Raw genomic sequence first — 19,422 nt, 5'->3', positions numbered from 1 at the left:
AACTAGTAGTGAGCGTCAGTGATTCAGAACATCGCAGCCTATTACAGAACAGAGACCTAGCTACAAGTAGTGAGGCTTTTGTCAGGGGACACAAAGAGAAGCCCTCTGACCTGTGCCTCCTACTGACTCCTATTCTGCAGCCTGAAAGGAAGGAGGAGGAGAATGTGAGTGTGAGCTCTGTGTGCCGGGATAACCAGTCACAGAAGCCCTTCTCTACCCCTTCCCTCTACCAGCTCTCCATGACACAACCTCACATCACACGTCTACATGGTACACTACATTGTGATACTGGACAGGCCAGAATATCATGCTGTCTGTACAACTGTATTGTTGGACGCTTCTGCAATACAACCTGTAGAGTGTAAGCTCCAAGGGTCCGGATGTGAAAAAAATGACTTTACATGAAAGTAATAAAGGTGTCTTTTATGTCACAGATGTGGTTGGAGGGAAGCAGCACTCATAGCACTAATATGGTAATGCAGGAGGAGGAGTCTGATATAAGCGCATCCGCTTCTGGTGTCGCAGACCCGTATTCCAGCGCAAAGTACTGAACATCCTGTGCAAAGAGCCACACTACCGTCAAGATCTGAATCCGGCCCAATGAGTGCCGCGTATAATTAGCTATACGCACAGATAATTGGCTAATAGCCCAACACTGGCCCTCATTCCGAGTTGTTCGCTCGCTAGCTGCTTTTAGCAGCATTGCACACACTAAGCCGCCGCCTACTGGAAGTGAATCTTAGCTTAGCAGAATTGCGAACGAAAGATTAGCAGAATTGCGAATAGACATTTCTTAGCAGTTTCTGAGTAGCTCAACACTTACTCCTCCACTGCGATCAGTTCAGTGCTTGTCGTTCCTGGTTTGACGTCACAAACACACCCAGCGTTCGCCCAGACACTCCCCCGTTTCTTCAGACACTCCCGCGTTTTACCAGAAACGCCAGCGTTTTTTCGCACACACCCATAAAACGACCAGTTTCCGCCCAGAAACACCCACTTCCTGTCAATCACATTACGATCACCAGAACGATGAATTTTCTTCGTTAAGCCGTGAGTAAAATACCAAACTTTTTTGCAAATTTACTTGGCGCAGGCGCACTGCGAATGTTGCGCATGCGCAGTTTGCGACTAATCGCTCCGTTGCGAAAAAAACTAACGAGCGAACAACTCGGAATGAGGGCCACTGCGCGTTACATCACTGACATTCACATATTTTGCAGTACAGGCAATCAGGATTTCCCCCCATTCTCACTGCTTGTTGCTGTGATCTAAGCTTCACTGGTTCTCTGCTTCTCCATTCGGACCACACGTAGAAACCATAGGCCAAACTGGGGGGTGTTCCAGGGGTGCACCTAGGGTCAATCCCCGGGATTTCGGGATTAGAAAGCCCTCTTGTTTTTTCAATGTTAGGCAGCGTTGAGCTTCCTCAGGAGGCTCAGATGCTGCCCAGCTCCCTTCTCTCGGCTCCCCCGCCCCCAGCTGTGCGCACTACGTGAGGTCAGGGGTCATGCTGCACAGTCTGATGCCAGCCGCCCGCGCTTCCCGGATTGCACCTCACCGCCCACCGCCTGCACAAAGTGAACCCGTCCACACTCCCAGCGGATGGTAAGTAGTTCTGTGGGCTGGGTGGGTCCGTCAAGGGTAGGGGGGAGGGCACTGAAGATTTTAATTGTAAAAACTTCAACTCAATCCCTGGTATTTTTGGAATCCCGGGATTGATCATTTTTCAATCCCGATACCCGGCACTGCTGGGGATAGTATGTGTATCTGGCACTACTGGGGGCATTACATGTATCAGGCACTGCTGCGGGTATTATGTGTACCTGGCACTGCTGGGGATAGTATGTGTATCTGGCACTGCTGGGGATAGTATGTGTATCTGACACTACTGGGGGTATTTCATGTATCTGGCACTGCTGGGGGCATTACGTGTATCAGGCACTGCTGCGGGTATTATGTGTACCTAGCACTGCTGGGGGTAGTATGTGTATCTGGCACTGCTGGGGATAGTATGTGTATCTGGCACTGCTGGGGATAGTATGTGTATCTGACACTACTGGGGGTATTTCATGTATCTGGCACTGCTGGGGGCATTACGTGTACCAGGCACTGCTGGGGGCATTATATGTATCTGGCACTATACTGGGGACATAATGTATAACTGTCACTACTGGGGGCATTATGTGTAAGTGGCACTACTGAGGGTATTATGGTTTTTACCCAATCCTCATTACTAGGGGCACCTCCTCCCCCCTCCCCCATATCGCCTCCTGCTCCTGGCATTTCATGAGACACAGTCTCTCTGGGAGTGGGACGGAGGAGAAGCAGGGAGCAACGGCTGGGTCACAACTGTGGACCAGCTGCTGATCTAAAAAGCCTTGCTTTGAATCTGCGCGCCAATCACGGCTGGTGGACCGCCAGCCAATGAGAAGCGGCCACTTGGCAGCTTCTCATTGGCTGACGGTGCGTGAGCCGTGACTGGCTCACGCAGTTTTGAAGAAAAAATCCTTCCTGTTTTAATTGGCAGCCGGTCCGCCCATGATCCAGGATTGGCTGGCGGCCGCTGCTAGCTTTAAAATGCACTGAAGCCGGGACCAGATGCTGTGGCCGGACGTAGGCGGAACTGGTTCCGATTTCAATTAGAGGTGACGGAACGCAGTTCTGGCCCGTTACGGCCCACTTTAACCACTGCTCACATCAGACCCTTTCTCTCCAAGTATACCACCAAAACCATCGTCCATTCACTGATCACCTTTCAGGTTTCGGGTTTGTTCTGTACATAGGAGCTAGGACCGCTGGGCGGGACCGACTTAGAATTACTCTGAAAGGCTGACTGATACTTCTCCTAAATTTGCAACACTCCTTGGAAACAGAACAAGGAGGATGGAATATTATAGACTGCTATGCTACCAGGTGTCAGATACTGGAGTCTGTGATACGAGAGTGTGTCTGCAATAACAGATGGGATGTGGGGAAGGACACTGCATGCAGGAGGCTGAAACAAAACTCAGCTATAGCTGCAGGAGGCAGACATCACACTGGTGTAGGAAAGCGCTTGATGACAACAGGTGAGCAGAATGATGAGCACTTATTACAGGCTGAATCCAGAGAACTGGAAACACTCAGGTGAATAACAGAGATTATTGGTACACAAGCTGGAGCACAGGAACTGCAACTGCTTCTGTCACAGGAGACCAGGAGACTCGCTGAACTGCCAATGAACAGGTGCCAGGAAAAGATTTACAAAGGACTCGGTGCATTGGGATTGGAGACTTGAAATCATGTGAGAAGTAAGTCTCTGTGAGTGGCTGTAATGGTGTCATCTGACTGCAGGCCAGGTGGCGGCACCCATGCAGCCAGAACCGCAGAAGCGCTATTCAGAAATAATAACAAACAGGAATATGACTGACCAGCAGAGACATGCCAACCAGTGGAACGGTAGTGGGGGCAGTGGTGAGAGGATCTGAGAACCCGCAGTGTGACATCATTTCTCACATCGACTACTGCAACCTTCTCATCACCGGACTCCCCTGCTCCCAGCTTGATCCTCTGCAATCTGTACTCAACGCTGCAGCTAGACGTATCTTCCTCTCCCGCCGCTCCACATCTGCTCCCTCTCTACCAAGCCCTTCACTGGCTACCCACCGGCTACAGAATTCCATCATGCACAAAGGCCTCTCCTACTCCACTGCTCCCTACATCTCCAAAGTGCCAGCAACAGGGGGGAGTCAGAGGGGACACCTGTATCGGGCCCCAAGGATCAGAGGGGCCCCAAGAATACGCCACTTAGTGCCCGGCAGGGATGTGAGCCGTCTTGTCCAAATAGGGCAGCGAGCTGTAGGCGGTGTGGGCGGAGCCTCAGAGTGACGGGAGCCTCACGCCACACAGTGACTGGCAGCAATTCCGCTGGCCGGGATTCCTATGCCCTGAGTCGGCCTCTTGTGGGGGGGAAGGGGGGGGGGGGCCGCGTGGTACCTGCTGTGCGGTGTTCAGGTCTGGATACTGGGGAGTGCCGCGCAGGTGAGTCTCTCACTGGGTAAGAGTGGATTGGTGAGGGGATACAGGGCACTGGGATGGGGTGGGGGAGCTGGGAATCCGGCATGGAGTCATTGGGGACAGACAGACAGTGGGGTGTGTGTAAGGAGACTGCGGTGTGTGAGGGGCCCCCAGAGATATCACTGTAGTGGGCCCCAAGATTTCTGTTGCCGGCCCTGCATCTCCAACCTCATCTCCATACACACTTAATAATAATAATGATAATAATCACATAACCTCATACTTGCCTACCCTCCCAGAATGGCCGGGAGACACCCGAAAATAGGGATCACCCTCCCGGCACCACAGAAAGGTGGGCAAGCCTCCCTGTCAAGCCCTCCGCACCCCACCTCGGCCGCCCACAGCAGTAACCATCGTAGCTCCGCCCCCCCCCCCCCCCCCGCTATACAGCGCCTATTTTCTCGGCACTATATAGCGGGGGGTGGAGCCACGATGATGCGATCACTTCCCAGTAATCATGAGGAGGGGGCAGCAAAGTGGGCAAGTATGCATAACCCCCATAAGCTATTCTTCTGTTACCCCCCTCCCCCGTGCAATCTGGCTGGACCATAATGCAATAATAAGATTTTACTCACCGGTAAATCTATTTCTCGTAGTCCGTAGTGGATGCTGGGGACTCCGTAAGGACCATGGGGATTAGCGGCTCCGCAGGAGACTGGGCACAACTAAAGAAAGCCTTAGGACTACCTGGTGTGCACTGGCTCCTCCCACCAAGACCCCCCCCCCAGACCTCAGTTAGGATACTGTGCCCGGAAGAGCTGACACAACAAGGAAAGGATTTTGAATCCCGGGTAAGACTCATACCAGCCACACCAATCACACCGTATAACTCGTGATACTATACCCAGTTAACAGTATGATAACAACTGAGCCTCTCAACAGATGGCTCCACAATAACCCTTTAGTTAGGCAATAACTATATACAGGTATTGCAGACAATCCGCACTTGGGACGGGCGCCCAGCATCCACTACGGACTACGAGAAATAGATTTACCGGTGAGTAAAATCTTATTTTCTCTAACGTCCTAAGTGGATGCTGGGGACTCCGTAAGGACCATGGGGATTATACCAAAGCTCCCAAACGGGCGGGAGAGTGCGGATGACTCTGCAGTACCGAATGAGCAAACTCTAGGTCCTCCTCAGCCAGGGTATCAAACTTGTAGACTCTTGCAAGAGTGTTTGGCCCCGACCAAGTAACAGCTCTGCAAATTTGTAAAGCCGAGACCCCTCGGGCAGCCGCCCAAGAAGAGCCCACTTTCCTCGTGGAATGGGCTTTTACAGATTTAGGGTGCGGCAGTCCAGCCGCAGAATGTGCAAGTTGAATCGTGCTACAGATCCAGCGAGCAATAGTCTGCTTAGAAGCAGGAGCATCCAGCTTGTTGGGTGCATATAGGATAAATAGCGAGTCAGTCTTTCTGACTCCAGCCGTCCTGGAAACATATATTTGTCAGGGCCCTGACTACGTCCAGAAACTTGGAATCCTCCAAGTCCCAAGTAGCCGCAGGCACCACAATAGGTTGGTTCACATGAAAAACTGATACCACCTTAGGAAGGAATTGGGAACGAGTCCTCAATTCCGCCTTATCCATACAAAAAATCAGATCAGGGCTTTTGCATGACAAAGCCGCCAATTCTGACACACGCCTGGCCGACGTCAAGGCCAACAGCATGACCACTTTCCACGTGAGGTATTGTAGCTCCACGGATTTAAGTGGCTCAACCCAATGCGACTTCAGGAAATCCAACACCACGTTGAGATCCCACGGTGCCACTGGAGGCACAAACGGGGGCTGACTATGCAGCACTCCCTTAACAAAAGTCTGAACTTCAGGCAGTGAAGCCAGTTCTATTTTGGAAGAAAATCGATAGAGCCGAAATCTGGACCTTAATGGAACCCAATTTTAGGCCCATAGTCACCTCTGACTGTAGGAAGTGCAGAAATCGACCCAGCTGAAATTCCTCCTTTGGGGCCTTCCTGGCCTCACAGCCCGCAACATATTTCCGCCATATGCGGTGATAATGGTTTGCGTTCACTTCTTTCCTAGCTTTAATTAGCGTAGGGATAACTTCCTCTGGAATGCCCTTTTCCTTCAGGATCCGGCGTTCAACCGCCATGCCGTCAAACGCAGCCGCGGTACGTCTTGGAACAGACAGGCCCCCTGCTGCAGCAGGTCCTGTCTGAGCGGCAGAGGCCATGGGTCCTCTGAGATCATTTCTTGGAGTTCTGGGTACCAAGCTCTCCTTGGCCAACCCGGAACAATGAGTATAGTTCTTACTCCTCTCCTTCTTATTATTCTCATTACCCTGGGTAAGAGAGGCAGAGAAGGGAACACATACACCGACTGGTACACCCACGGTGTTACCAGAGCGTCCACAGCTATCGCCTGAGGGTCCCTTGACCTGGCGCAATATCTTTGTAGCTTTTTGTTGAGGCGGGACGCCATCATGTCCACCTGTGGCCTTTCCCAACGGTGTACAATCATTTTGAAGACTTCTGGATGAAGTCCCCACTCTCCCGGGTGGAGGTCGTGTCTGCTGAGAAAGTCTGCTTCTCAGTTGTCCACTCCGGGAATGAACACTGCTGACAGTGCTAACACATGATTTTCCGCCCATCGGAGAATCCTTGTGGCTTCTGCCATCGCCATCCTGCTTCTTGTGCCGCCCTGTCGGTTTCCCTGAGCGACCGCCGTGATGTTGTCTGACTGGATCAGCACCGGCCGGTGTTGAAGCAGGGGTCTAGCCTGACTTAGGGCATTGTAAATGGCCCATAGTTCCAGAACATTTATGTGTAGGGAAGTCTCCTGACTTTTCCATAGGCCTTGGAAGTTTCTTCCCTGTGTGACTGGCCCCCAGCCTTGAAGGCTGGCATCCGTGGTCACCAGGACCCAGTCCTGTATGCCGAATCTGCGGCCCCCTAGAAGATGAGCACTCTGCAGCCACCACAACCGCGACACCCTGGCCCTTGGAGACAGGGTTATCCGCCGATGCATCTGAAGATGCGACCCGGACCACTTGTCCAACAGATCCCACTGGAAGATCCTTGCATGGGACCTGGCGAATGGAATTTCTTCGAAAGAAGCTACCATCTTTCCCAAGGCTCGCGTGCATTGATGCACCGACACCTGTATTTGTATTAGGAGGTCTCCGTCTAGAGACGCCAACTCCTTGGATTTCTCCTCCGGGAGAAACCCTTTTTATCCTGTTCTGTGTCCAGAACCATACCCAGGAACAGTAGACGCGTCGCAGGAACCAGCTGCGACTTTGGAATATTCAGAATCCAGCCGTGCTGTTGTAGCACTTCCCGAGATAGTGCTACTCCGACAAACAACTGATCCCTGGACCTCGCCTTATAAGGAGATCGTCCAAGTACGGGATAAGTACTTCGGCCATTACCTTGGTAAATACCCTCGGTGCCGGGGACAGACCAACGGCAACGTCTGGAATTGGTAATGACAATCCTGTACCACAATTTTGAGGTACACCTGGTGAAGAGGGTAAATAGGGACATGCAGGTAAGCATCCTTGATGTCCAGTGATACCCTGAAATTCTCCAGGCTTGCAATAATCGCCCTGAGCGATTCCATTTTGAACTTGAACCTTCGTATATAAGTGTTCAAGGATTTCAATTTTAGAATGGGTCTCACCGAACCATCTGGTTTCGGTACCACAACATTTTGGAATAGTAACCCCGGCCTTGTTGAAGGAGGGGTACCTTGATTTCACCTGCTGGAAGTACAACTTGTGAATTGCCGCCAGTACTACCTTTCTCCGAGGGCAGCAGGCAAGGCTGATGTGAGGTAACGGCGAGGGGGAGTCGCCTCGAACTCCAGCCTGTATCCCTGTGATACTACTTGCAGAACTTAGGGATCCACCTGTGGGCAAGCCCACTGGTCCCTGAAGTTCCCGAGACGCGCCCCCACCGCACCTGTCTCCACCTGTGGAGCCCCAGCGTCATGCGGTGGACTCAGAGGAAGCGAGGGAAGATTTTTGATCCTGGGAACTGGCTGCCTGGAGCAGCTTTTTCCTTCTTCCCTTGTCTCTGTGCAGAAAGGAAGCGCCTTTTACCCGCTTGCTTTTCTGAAGCCGAAAGGACTGTACCTGAAAATACAGTGCTTTCTTAGGCTTTTGTGAGGAAACCTGAGGTAAAAATTTTTCTTCCCAGCTGTTGCTGTGGATATGAGGTCCCAGAGACCATCCCCAAACAATTCCTCACCCTTATAAGGCAGAATCTCCATGTGCCTTTTATAGGCAGCATCACCTGTCCACTGCCGGGTTTCTAATACCCTCCTGGCAGAATGGACATTGCATTAATTCTGGATGCCAGCCGGTAAATATCCCTCTGTGCATCCTTCCTATATAAGACGACGTCTTTAAAATGCTATATGTTAGCAAAATATTATCCCTGTCTAGGGTATTAATATTATCTGACAGGGTATCAGACCACGCTGCAGCAGCACTATTTTGCTGAGGCAATTGCAGGTCTCAGTATAGAACCTGAGTGTGTGTAAATACAGACTACAGGATAGCCTCCTGCTTTTTATCAGCAGGCTCCTTCAAGGTGGCCGTATCCTAAGACGGCAGTGCCACCTTTTTTGACAAACGTGTGAGCGCCTTATCCACTCTAGGGGATATCTCCCAGCGTGACCTATCCTCTGGCGGGAAAGGGTACGCCATCAGTAACTGTTTAGAAATTACCAGTTTCTTATCGGGGGAACCCACGCTTTCACACTCTTCATTCATTCATCTGATGGGGGAACAAAACACTGGCTGCTTTTTCTCCCCAAAAATAAAACCCCTTTTATGTGGTACTTGGGTTCATGTCAGAAATGCGTAACACATTTTTCATTGCCGAGATCATGTAACGGATGTTCCTAGTGGATTGTGTATATGTCTCAACCTCGTCGACACTGGAGTCAGACTCCGTGTCGACATCTGTGTCTGCCATCTGAGGTAACGGGCGCTTTTTTGAGCCCCTGATGGCCTTTGAGACGCCTGGGCAGGCGCGGGCTGAGAAGCCGGCTGTCCCACAGCTGCTACGTCATCCAGCCTTTTATGTAAGGAGTTGACATTGTCGGTTAATACCTTCCACCTATCCATCCACTCTGGTGTCGGCCCCACAGGGGGCGACATCCCATTTATCGGCCTCTGCTCCGCCTCCACGTAACTTCCTGACTATATATGGTGTAGATTTGCCAGCCAAGGTGTCATATATTGCCCTCAGGGCGCCCCCCCCCCAGCGCCCTGCACCCATCAGTGACCGGAGTGTGAGGTGTACATGAGGAGCAATGGCGCACAGCTGCAGTGCTGTGCGCTACCTTGGTGAAGACAGAAGTCTTCTGCCGCCGATTTTCCGGAACACTTCTTGCTTCTGGCTCTGTAAGGGGGCCGGCGGCGCGGCTCCGGGACCGAACGATCGAGGTCGGGTCCTGCGGTCGATCCCTCTGGAGCTAATGGTGTCCAGTAGCCTAAGAAGCCCAAGCTAGCTGCAAGCAGGTAGGTTCGCTTCTTCTCCCCTTAGTCCCTCGTTGCAGTGAGCCTGTTGCCAGCAGGTCTCACTGTAAAATAAAAAAACTAACATATACTTTCTTTCTAGGAGCTCAGGAGAGCCCCTAGTGTGCATCCAGCTCAGCCGGGCACAAGAATCTAACTGAGGTCTGGGGGGGGGTCTTGGTGGGAGGAGCCAGTGCACACCAGGTAGTCCTAAGGCTTTCTTTAGTTGTGCCCAGTCTCCTGCGGAGCCGCTAATCCCCATGGTCCTTACGGAGTCCCCAGCATCCACTTAGGACGTTAGAGAAATGTAGCTGTTACCCATTTGTATCACAATCCCATTTCCCTATAGGCTGGGAGCCTGTGAGCAGGGCCCTCCAACCTCTCCGCCTGACTGCTATTACCTAGTCTGGTTTATTACTATTTGGGCCTAATTCAGATCTGATCGCAGCAGCAAATTTGTTAGCAGTTTGTCAAAACCATGTGCACTGCGGGGGGGGGGGGGGGGGCAGATGTAACATGTGCAGAGAGTTAGATTTGGGTGGGGTGTGTTCAAACTGAAATCTAAATTGCAGTGTAAAAAATAAAGCAGCCAGTATTTACCCTGCACAGAAACAAAATAACCCACCCGAATCTAACTCTCTCTGCACATGTTACATCTGCCCCACCTGCAGTGCACATGGTTTTGCCCAACTGCTAACAAATTTGCTGCTGCCATCAGGTCTGAATTACCCCCTGTGTTCCCAAGTGTAAGGACCACAAGAGCTTACAATCTTGCTGGCGTCAGAGGTGAGGGATGGGACAGATATGTAGCACATGATGGATGGGGCAGTACAATTAGCGGGAATGGCATTCTGACCGCTGATCCTCCGGCGTCACAGAGTTTGCCCCACGGGAATTCCGGGTGACACCAGGATCGCACATCCCCACCAATTGGATTGCCCCCTTATAGTGAGAGGATACATCTTGTGCCAGAGCGGCACCAGTAAGGCAGTCAGTACCTGGACAGTCTGCCGGTCAGGTATTCCGCTGTACACCGGTAGCGGGGTGTTAGTCTGGCGGCTGCCGGTTGTGGAAGTGGCCGGGGCAGAGTGTGGCGGCTCATTCTCCATGCTCCTTGTGTCAGGGTATAATTACTGGGAAGAGCAGCAGCTGCAGAGAAGGAAATAAAAGAGGAAAGAAATGACGTGACCCTCGCTGCCGATTATACGGATATTACAAGTTACATAGTTGTTGAGGTTGAAAAAAGACAGATGTCCATCGAGTTCAACCTCTAGAATAATCTTTATTTATTTTTTTTAAATCTTAATTAAATGCTGTATCCTTGGATATTTCTTTTAGTTAGGAATCTTTCTAATCCATTTTTAAACTTATTGATTGAGTCCACCATTACTACCTTCTCTGGCAGAGAATTCCAAATCCTTACTGCTCTTACTGTGAAGAACCCTTTCCTCCGTTGGGTATGGAATTTTCTCTTCTAACCTCAGGGGTGTCCTCGTGTCCTGTGTAGTGTTTTTTTTTTTTTTATAAACAGATCGTCTGATAAATCCTTGTATTGTCCCTTTATGTATTTATAGATATTAATAATGTCCCCTCCCAGCCGCCTCTTTTCCAGTGTAAACATATCCAGCCTTGTAAGTCTTTCCTCATAATCCGAAGTCTTCCGCACAGACGTGTTATTATCCTGTATGGATGTTATTCATATAAAAATCACTTTGACACGGATTTTCACAGAGAGACACTGAAAAACCAGGAGACTAGGAAGGTTTCCGGGCCATCCAGAGGTTCAACTGAGAAACGTGAGCTTATCGCTCAATGCGGGCGAGCCTGGTCTGTACACGCACCCACACCCCATCCTGGTGGTTGGCCGATGCTATGTATTTATGTCTCATGTTCTGCTGCACATTGCACTGTATATCCCACCGGCACACTGACACCTGGGGGCTCTACTACATGTATACAGACCCACCTCTGTATGAACAAGGGCCGTTACTGTATACCATGCATGAAGCCCCTATCTATATTCTGGAAGGGGCGTCCACGCTGCGTTTTGTGAGCGCAGTCTGGTCTAAACTATTTTCATGCCGGCTGCGTGACGTCACACGCAGCCGTTCCGATAAAAAAAATGGCGCAAGACAACCTACCAGCGCAGACAGGGGTTGAGCACATCGCGGGGTGGCGCCACAAACATGCTGGGTGACCTTGTCCTGTGCTGGGCGGACCACAGCATGTGAGCAGATGGGCGCAGATCTATGCCTATCTCACTGTCCACTGCACTAGCGTGCTGCTCTCCCAGCCACACATCTGCACAGCAGCACTGTCCACTGCCCCAGCGTGCTGCTCTCCCAACCACACATCTGCACAGCAGCACTGTCCACTGCCCTAGCGTGCTGCTCTCCCAGCCACACATCTGCAAAGCAGCACTGTCCACTGCCCTAGCATGCTGCTCTCCCAACCACACATCTGCACAGCAGCACTGTCCACGGCCCTAGCGTGCTGCTCTCCCAGCCACACATCTGCAAAGCAGCACTGTCCACTGCCCTAGCATGCTGCTCTCCCAACCACACATCTGCACAGCAGCACTGTCCACTGCCCTAGCGTGCTGCTCTCCCAGCCACACATCTGCACAGCAGCACTGTCCACTGCCCCAGCGTGCTGCTCTCCCAGCCACACATCTGCACAGCAGCACTGTCCACTGCCCCAGCGTGCTGCTCTCCCAGCCACACATCTGCACAGCAGCACTGTCCACTGCCCTAGCGTGCTGCTCTCATAGCCACACATCTGCACAGCAGCACTGTCCACTGCCCTAGCGTGCTGCTCTCCCAGCCACACATCTGCACAACAGCACTGTCCACTGCCCCAGCGTGCTGCTCTCCCAACCACACATCTGCACAGCAGCACTGTCCACTGCCCTAGCGTGCTGCTCTCATAGCCACACATCTGCACAGCAGCACTGCCTACTACCCTAGCGTGCTGCTCTCCCAGCCACACATCTGCACAGCAGCACTGTCCACTGCCCCAGCGTGCTGCTCTCCCAGCCACACATCTGCACAGCAGCACTGTCCACTACCCTAGCGTGCTGCTCTCCCAGCCACACATCTACACAGCAGCACTGTCCACTGCCCCAGCGTGCTGCTCTCCCAGCCACACATCTGCACAGCAGCACTGTCCACTGCTCTAGCGTGCTGCTCTCCCAGCCACACATCTGCACAGCAGCATTGTCCACTGCCCCAGCGTGCTGCTCTCCCAGCCACACACCTGTACAGCAGCACTGTCCACTGCTCTAGCGTGCTGCTCTCCCAGCCACACATCTGCACAGCAGCACTGTCCACTGCCCCAGCGTGCTGCTCTCCCAGCCACACACCTGTAAAGCAGCACTGTCCACTGCTCTAGCGTGCTGCTCTCCCAGCCACACATCTGCACAGCAGCACTGTCCACTGCCCCAGCGTGCTGCTCTCCCAGCCACACACCTGTAAAGCAGCACTGTCCACTGCTCTAGCGTGCTGCTCTCCCAGCCACACATCTGCACAGCAGCACTGTCCACTGCCCCAGCGTGCTGCTCTCCCAGCCACACACCTGTAAAGCAGCACTGTCCACTGCCCCAGCGTGCTGCTCTCCCAGCCACACATCTGCACAGCAGCACTGCCCAGAGACAGACAGGCCTGAGGTATCCTGCACAGGGGGAGGGGGAGACGGAAGCTGCAATTATATTATCATTTCTTACACAGCTAATTACCCCAGCTAGTTCCTCCCCCCTCAGTGTCAGCCTCAGGCTGGGAGCGACCAGACACCCACTTGCCATGTACTAACACAGGAAACATCACTCACCTGAGATCCTGCTCCAATTACTCCCCGAACTCCTAATACAAGAATACAGCGGTACTGGCTGCATGACATCAGGTGTGAGGTGACACGTTCCCGGTGTCACAGGACAGGAATGGTGCTATACAGTGTAATAATACAGCGGTATTGGCTGCATGACATCAGGTGTGAGGTGACGCGTTCCCGGTGTCACAGGACAGGAATGGTGCTATACAGTGTAATAATACAGCGGTACTGGCTGCATGACATCAGGTGTGAGGTGACGCGTTCCCGGTGTTACAGGACAGGAATGGTGCTATACAGTGTAATAATACAGCGGTACTGGCTGCATGACATCAGGTGTGAGGTGACGTGTTCCCGGTGTCACAGGACAGGAATGGTGCTATATAGTGTAATAATACAGCGGTACTGGCTGCATGACATCAGGTGTGAGGTGACGTGTTCCCGGTGTCACAGGACAGGAATGGTGCTATACAGTGTAATAATACAGCGGTACTGGCTGCATGACATCAGGTGTGAGGTGACACGTTCCCGGTGTTACAGGACAGGAATGGTGCTATACAGTGTAATAATACAGCGGTACTGGCTGCATGACATCAGGTGTGAGGTGATGTGTTCCCGGTGTTACAGGACAGAAATGGTGCTATACAGTGTAATAATACAGCAGTACTGGCTGCATGACATCAGGTGTGAGGTGACGTGTTCCCGGTGTTACAGGACAGGAATGGTGCTATACAGTGTAATAATACAGCGGTACTGGCTGCATGACATCAGGTGTGAGGTGACGCGTTCCCGGTGTCACAGGACAGGAATGGTGCTATACAGTGTAATAATACAGCGGTACTGGCTGCATGACATCAGGTGTGAGGTGACGCGTTCCCGGTGTCACAGGACAGGAATGGTGCTATACAGTGTAATAATACAGCGGTACTGGCTGCATGACATCAGGTGTGAGGTGACGCGTTCCCGGTGTCACAGGACAGGAATGGTGCTATACAGTGTAATAATACAGCGGTACTGGCTGCATGACATCAGGTGTGAGGTGACGCGTTCCCGGTGTCACAGGACAGGAATGGTGCTATACAGTGTAATAATACAGCGGTACTGGCTGCATGACATCAGGTGTGAGGTGACGTGTTCCCGGTGTCACAGGACAGGAATGGTGCTATACAGTGTAATAATACAGCGGTACTGGCTGCATGACATCAGGTGTGAGGTGACGCGTTCCCGGTGTCACAGGACAGGAATGGTGCTATACAGTGTAATAATACAGCGGTACTGGCTGAATGACATCAGGTGTGAGGTGACGTGTTCCCGGTGTCACAGGACAGGAATGGTGTTATACAGTGTAATAATACAGCGGTACTGGCTGCATGACATCAGGTGTGAGGTGACGTGTTCCCGGTGTCACAGGACAGGAATGGTGCTATACAGTGTAATAATACAGCGGTACTGGCTGCATGACATCAGGTGTGAGGTGATACGTTCCCGGTGTTACAGGACAGAAATGGTGCTATACAGTGTAATAATACAGCGGTACTGGCTGCATGACATCAGGTGTGAGGTGACGCGTTCCCGGTGTCACAGGACAGGAATGGTGCTATACAGTGTAATAATACAGCGGTACTGGCTGCATGACATCAGGTGTGAGGTGACGTGTTCCCGGTGTCACAGGACAGGAATGGTGCTATACAGTGTAATAATACAGCGGTACTGGCTGCATGACATCAGGTGTGAGGTGACGCGTTCCTGGTGTCACAGGACAGGAATGGTGCTATACAGTGTAATAATACAGTGGTACTGGCTGCATGACATCAGGTGTGAGGTGACACGTTCCCGGTGTTACAGGACAGAAATGGTGCTATACAGTGTAATAATACAGCGGTACTGGCTGCATGCCATCAGGTGTGAGGTGACGCGTTCCCGGTGTTACAGGACAGGAATGGTGCTATACAGTGTAATAATACAGCGGTACTGGCTGCATGACATCAGGTGTGAGGTGACGTGTTCCCGGTGTCACAGGACAGGAATGGTGCTATACAGTGTAATAATACAGCGGTACTGGCTGCATGACATCAGGTGTGAGGTGACGCGTTCTCGGTGTTACTGGACAGGAATGGTGCTATACAGTGTAATAATACAGCGGTACTGGCTGCATGACATCAGGTGTGAGGTGACGTGTTCCCGGTGTCACAGGACAGGAATGGTGCTATACAGTGTAATAATACAGCGGTACTGGCTGCATGACATCAGGTGTGAGGTGATGTGTTCCCGGTGTCACAGGACAGGAATGGTGCTATACAGTGTAATAATACAGCGGTACTGGCTGCATGACATCAGGTGTGAGGTGACGTGTTCCCGATGTCACAGGACAGGAATGGTGCTATACAGTGTAATAATACAGCGGTACTGGCTGCATGACATCAGGTGTGAGGTGACGCGTTCCCGGTGTCACAGGACAGGAATGGTGCTATACAGAGTAATAATACAGCGGTACTGGCTGCATGACATCAGGTGTGAGGTGACGCGTTCCCGGTGTCACAGGACAGGAATGGTGCTATACAGTGTAATAATACAGCGGTACTGGCTGCATGACATCAGGTGTGAGGTGACGCGTTCCCGGTGTCACAGGACAGGAATGGTGCTATACAGTGTAATAATACAGCGGTACTGGCTGCATGACATCAGGTGTGAGGTGACGCGTTCCCGGTGTCACAGGACAGGAATGGTGCTATACAGTGTAATAATACAGCGGTACTGGCTGCATGACATCAGGTGTGAGGTGACGTGTTCCCGGTGTCACAGGACAGGAATGGTGCTATACAGTGTAATAATACAGCGGTACTGGCTGCATGACATCAGGTGTGAGGTGACGCGTTCCTGGTGTCACAGGACAGGAATGGTGCTATACAGTGTAATAATACAGCGGTACTGGCTGCATGACATCAGGTGTGAGGTGACATCGTTCCCGGTGTCACAGGACAGGAATGGTGCTATACAGTGTAATAATACAGCGGTACTGGCTGCATGACATCAGGTGTGAGGTGACGCATTCCCGGTGTCACAGGACAGGAATGGTGCTATACAGTGTAATAATACAGCGGTACTGGCTGCATGACATCAGGTGTGAGGTGACGTGTTCCCGGTGTCACAGGACAGGAATGGTGCTATACAGTGTAATAATACAGCGGTACTGGCTGCATGACATCAGGTGTGAGGTGACGCGTTCCTGGTGTCACAGGACAGGAATGGTGCTATACAGTGTAATAATACAGCGGTACTGGCTGCATGACATCAGGTGTGAGGTGACGCGTTCCCGGTGTCACAGGACAGGAATGGTGCTATACAGTGTAATAATACAGCGGTACTGGCTGCATGACATCAGGTGTGAGGTGACGTGTTCCCGGTGTTACAGGAATGGTGCTATACAGTGTAATAATACAGCGGTACTGGCTGCATGACATCAGGTGTGAGGTGACGTGTTCCCGGTGTCACAGGACAGGAATGGTGCTATACAGTGTAATAATATAGCGGTACTGGCTGCATGACATCAGGTGTGAGGTGACGCGTTCCCGGTGTCACAGGACAGGAATGGTGCTATACAGTGTAATAATACAGCGGTACTGGCTGCATGACATCAGGTGTGAGGTGACGCGTTCCCGGTGTCACAGGACAGGAATGGTGCTATACAGTGTAATAATACAGCGGTACTGGCTGCATGACATCAGGTGTGAGGTGACGTGTTCCCGGTGTCACAGGACAGGAATGGTGCTATACAGTGTAATAATACAGCGGTACTGGCTGCATGACATCAGGTGTGAGGTGACGCGTTCCCGGTGTCACAGGACAGGAATGGTGCTATACAGTGTAATAATACAGCGGTACTGGCTGCATGACATCAGGTGTGAGGTGACGCGTTCCCGGTGTCACAGGACAGGAATGGTGCTATACAGTGTAATAATACAGCGGTACTGGCTGCATGACATCAGGTGTGAGGTGACGCGTTCCCGGTGTCACAGGACAGGAATGGTGCTATACAGTGTAATAATACAGTGGTACTGGCTGCATGACATCAGGTGTGAGGTGACGCGTTCCCGGTGTCACAGGACAGGAATGGTGCTATACAGTGTAATAATACAGCGGTACTGGCTGCATGACATCAGGTGTGAGGTGACGCGTTCCCGGTGTCACAGGACAGGAATGGTGCTATACAGTGTAATAATACAGCGGTACTGGCTGCATGACATCAGGTGTGAGGTGACGCGTTCCCGGTGTCACAGGACAGGAATGGTGCTATACAGTGTAATAATACAGCGGTACGGGCTGCATGACATCAGGTGTGAGGTGACGTGTTCCCGGTGTCACAGGACAGGAATGGTGCTATACAGTGTAATAATACAGCGGTACTGGCTGCATGACATCAGGTGTGAGGTGACACGTTCCCGGTGTCACAGGACAGGAATGGTGCTATACAGTGTAATAATACAGCGGTACTGGCTGCATGACATCAGGTGTGAGGTGACACGTTCCTGGTGTAACAGGACAGGAATGGTGCTATACAGTGTAATAATACAGCGGTACTGGCTGCATGACATCAGGTGTGAGGTGACGCGTTCCCGGTGTCACAGGACAGGAATGGTGCTATACAGTGTAATAATACAGCAGTACTGGCTGCATGACATCAGGTGTGAGGTGACGTGTTCCCGGTGTCACAGGACAGGAATGGTGCTATACTGTGTAATAATACAGCGGTACTGGCTGCATGACATCAGGTGTGAGGTGACGTGTTCCTGGTGTCACAGGACAGGAATGGTGCTATACAGTGTAATAATACAGCGGTACTGGCTGCATGACATCAGGTGTGAGGTGACGCGTTCCTGGTGTCACAGGACAGGAATGGTGCTATACAGTGTAATAATACAGCGGTACTGGCTGCATGACATCAGGTGTGAGGTGACGCGTTCCCGGTGTCACAGGACAGGAATGGTGCTATACAGTGTAATAATACAGCGGTACTGGCTGCATGACATCAGGTGTGAGGTGACGTGTTCCCGGTGTTACAGGACAGGAATGGTGCTATACAGTGTAATAATACAGCGGTACTGGCTGCATGACATCAGGTGTGAGGTGACGTGTTCCCGGTGTCACAGGACAGGAATGGTGCTATACAGTGTAATAATACAGCGGTACTGGCTGCATGACATCAGGTGTGAGGTGACGCGTTCCCGGTGTCACAGGACAGGAATGGTGCTATACAGTGTAATAATACAGCGGTACTGGCTGCATGACATCAGGTGTGAGGTGACGCGTTTCCGGTGTCACAGGACAGGAATGGTGCTATACAGTGTAATAATACAGCGGTACTGGCTGCATGACATCAGGTGTGAGGTGACGCGTTCCCGGTGTCACAGGACAGGAATGGTGCTATACAGTGTAATAATACAGCGGTACTGGCTGCATGACATCAGGTGTGAGGTGACGTGTTCCCAGTGTCACATGACAGGAATGGTGCTATACAGTGTAATAATACAGCGGTACTGGCTGCATGACATCAGGTGTGAGGTGACGTGTTCCCGGTGTCACAGGACAGGAATGGTGCTATACAGTGTAATAATACAGCGGTACTGGCTGCATGACATCAGGTGTGAGGTGACGTGTTCCCGGTGTCACAGGACAGGAATGGTGCTATACAGTGTAATAATACAGCGGTACTGGCTGCATGACATCAGGTGTGAGGTGACGCGTTCCCGGTGTCACAGGACAGGAATAGTGCTATACAGTGTAATAATACAGCGGTACTGGCTGCATGACATCAGGTGTGAGGTGACGCGTTCCCGGTGTCACAGGACAGGAATGGTGCTATACAGTGTAATAATACAGCGGTACGGGCTGCATGACATCAGGTGTGAGGTGACGTGTTCCCGGTGTCACAGGACAGGAATGGTGCTATACAGTGTAATAATACAGCGGTACTGGCTGCATGACATCAGGTGTGAGGTGACGCGTTCCCGGTGTCACAGGACAGGAATGGTGCTATACAGTGTAATAATACAGCG

General features: G+C 51.7%; 2 protein-coding genes across 5 annotated transcripts in view; both read right to left on the bottom strand.

Moving 5' to 3' along the window:
* ERMAP (erythroblast membrane associated protein (Scianna blood group)) overlaps positions 1 to 19,422 on the bottom strand; it is a 633,995-nt gene that overhangs the window by 587,871 nt on the left and 26,702 nt on the right. The window lies entirely within an intron of this gene.
* The window catches only part of PHC2 (polyhomeotic homolog 2), a 213,943-nt gene that overhangs the window by 181,908 nt on the left and 12,613 nt on the right, over positions 1 to 19,422 (bottom strand). For all 3 annotated transcript variants that reach the window (XM_063942027.1, XM_063942026.1, XM_063942028.1), the window contains exon 3: positions 10,546 to 10,696. In XM_063942027.1, the coding sequence (XP_063798097.1) occupies positions 10,546 to 10,656 (111 nt within the window). In that variant the 5' untranslated portion in view covers positions 10,657 to 10,696. The remainder of the gene's footprint in view (positions 1 to 10,545; positions 10,697 to 19,422) is intronic.

This window comes from Pseudophryne corroboree, chromosome 10 (assembly GCF_028390025.1).
Source record: "Pseudophryne corroboree isolate aPseCor3 chromosome 10, aPseCor3.hap2, whole genome shotgun sequence".
NCBI lineage: Eukaryota > Metazoa > Chordata > Amphibia > Anura > Myobatrachidae > Pseudophryne > Pseudophryne corroboree.
The sequence above is the reverse complement of the archived record's forward strand: the minus strand, read 5'-3'. Positions and strand labels throughout refer to the sequence as shown.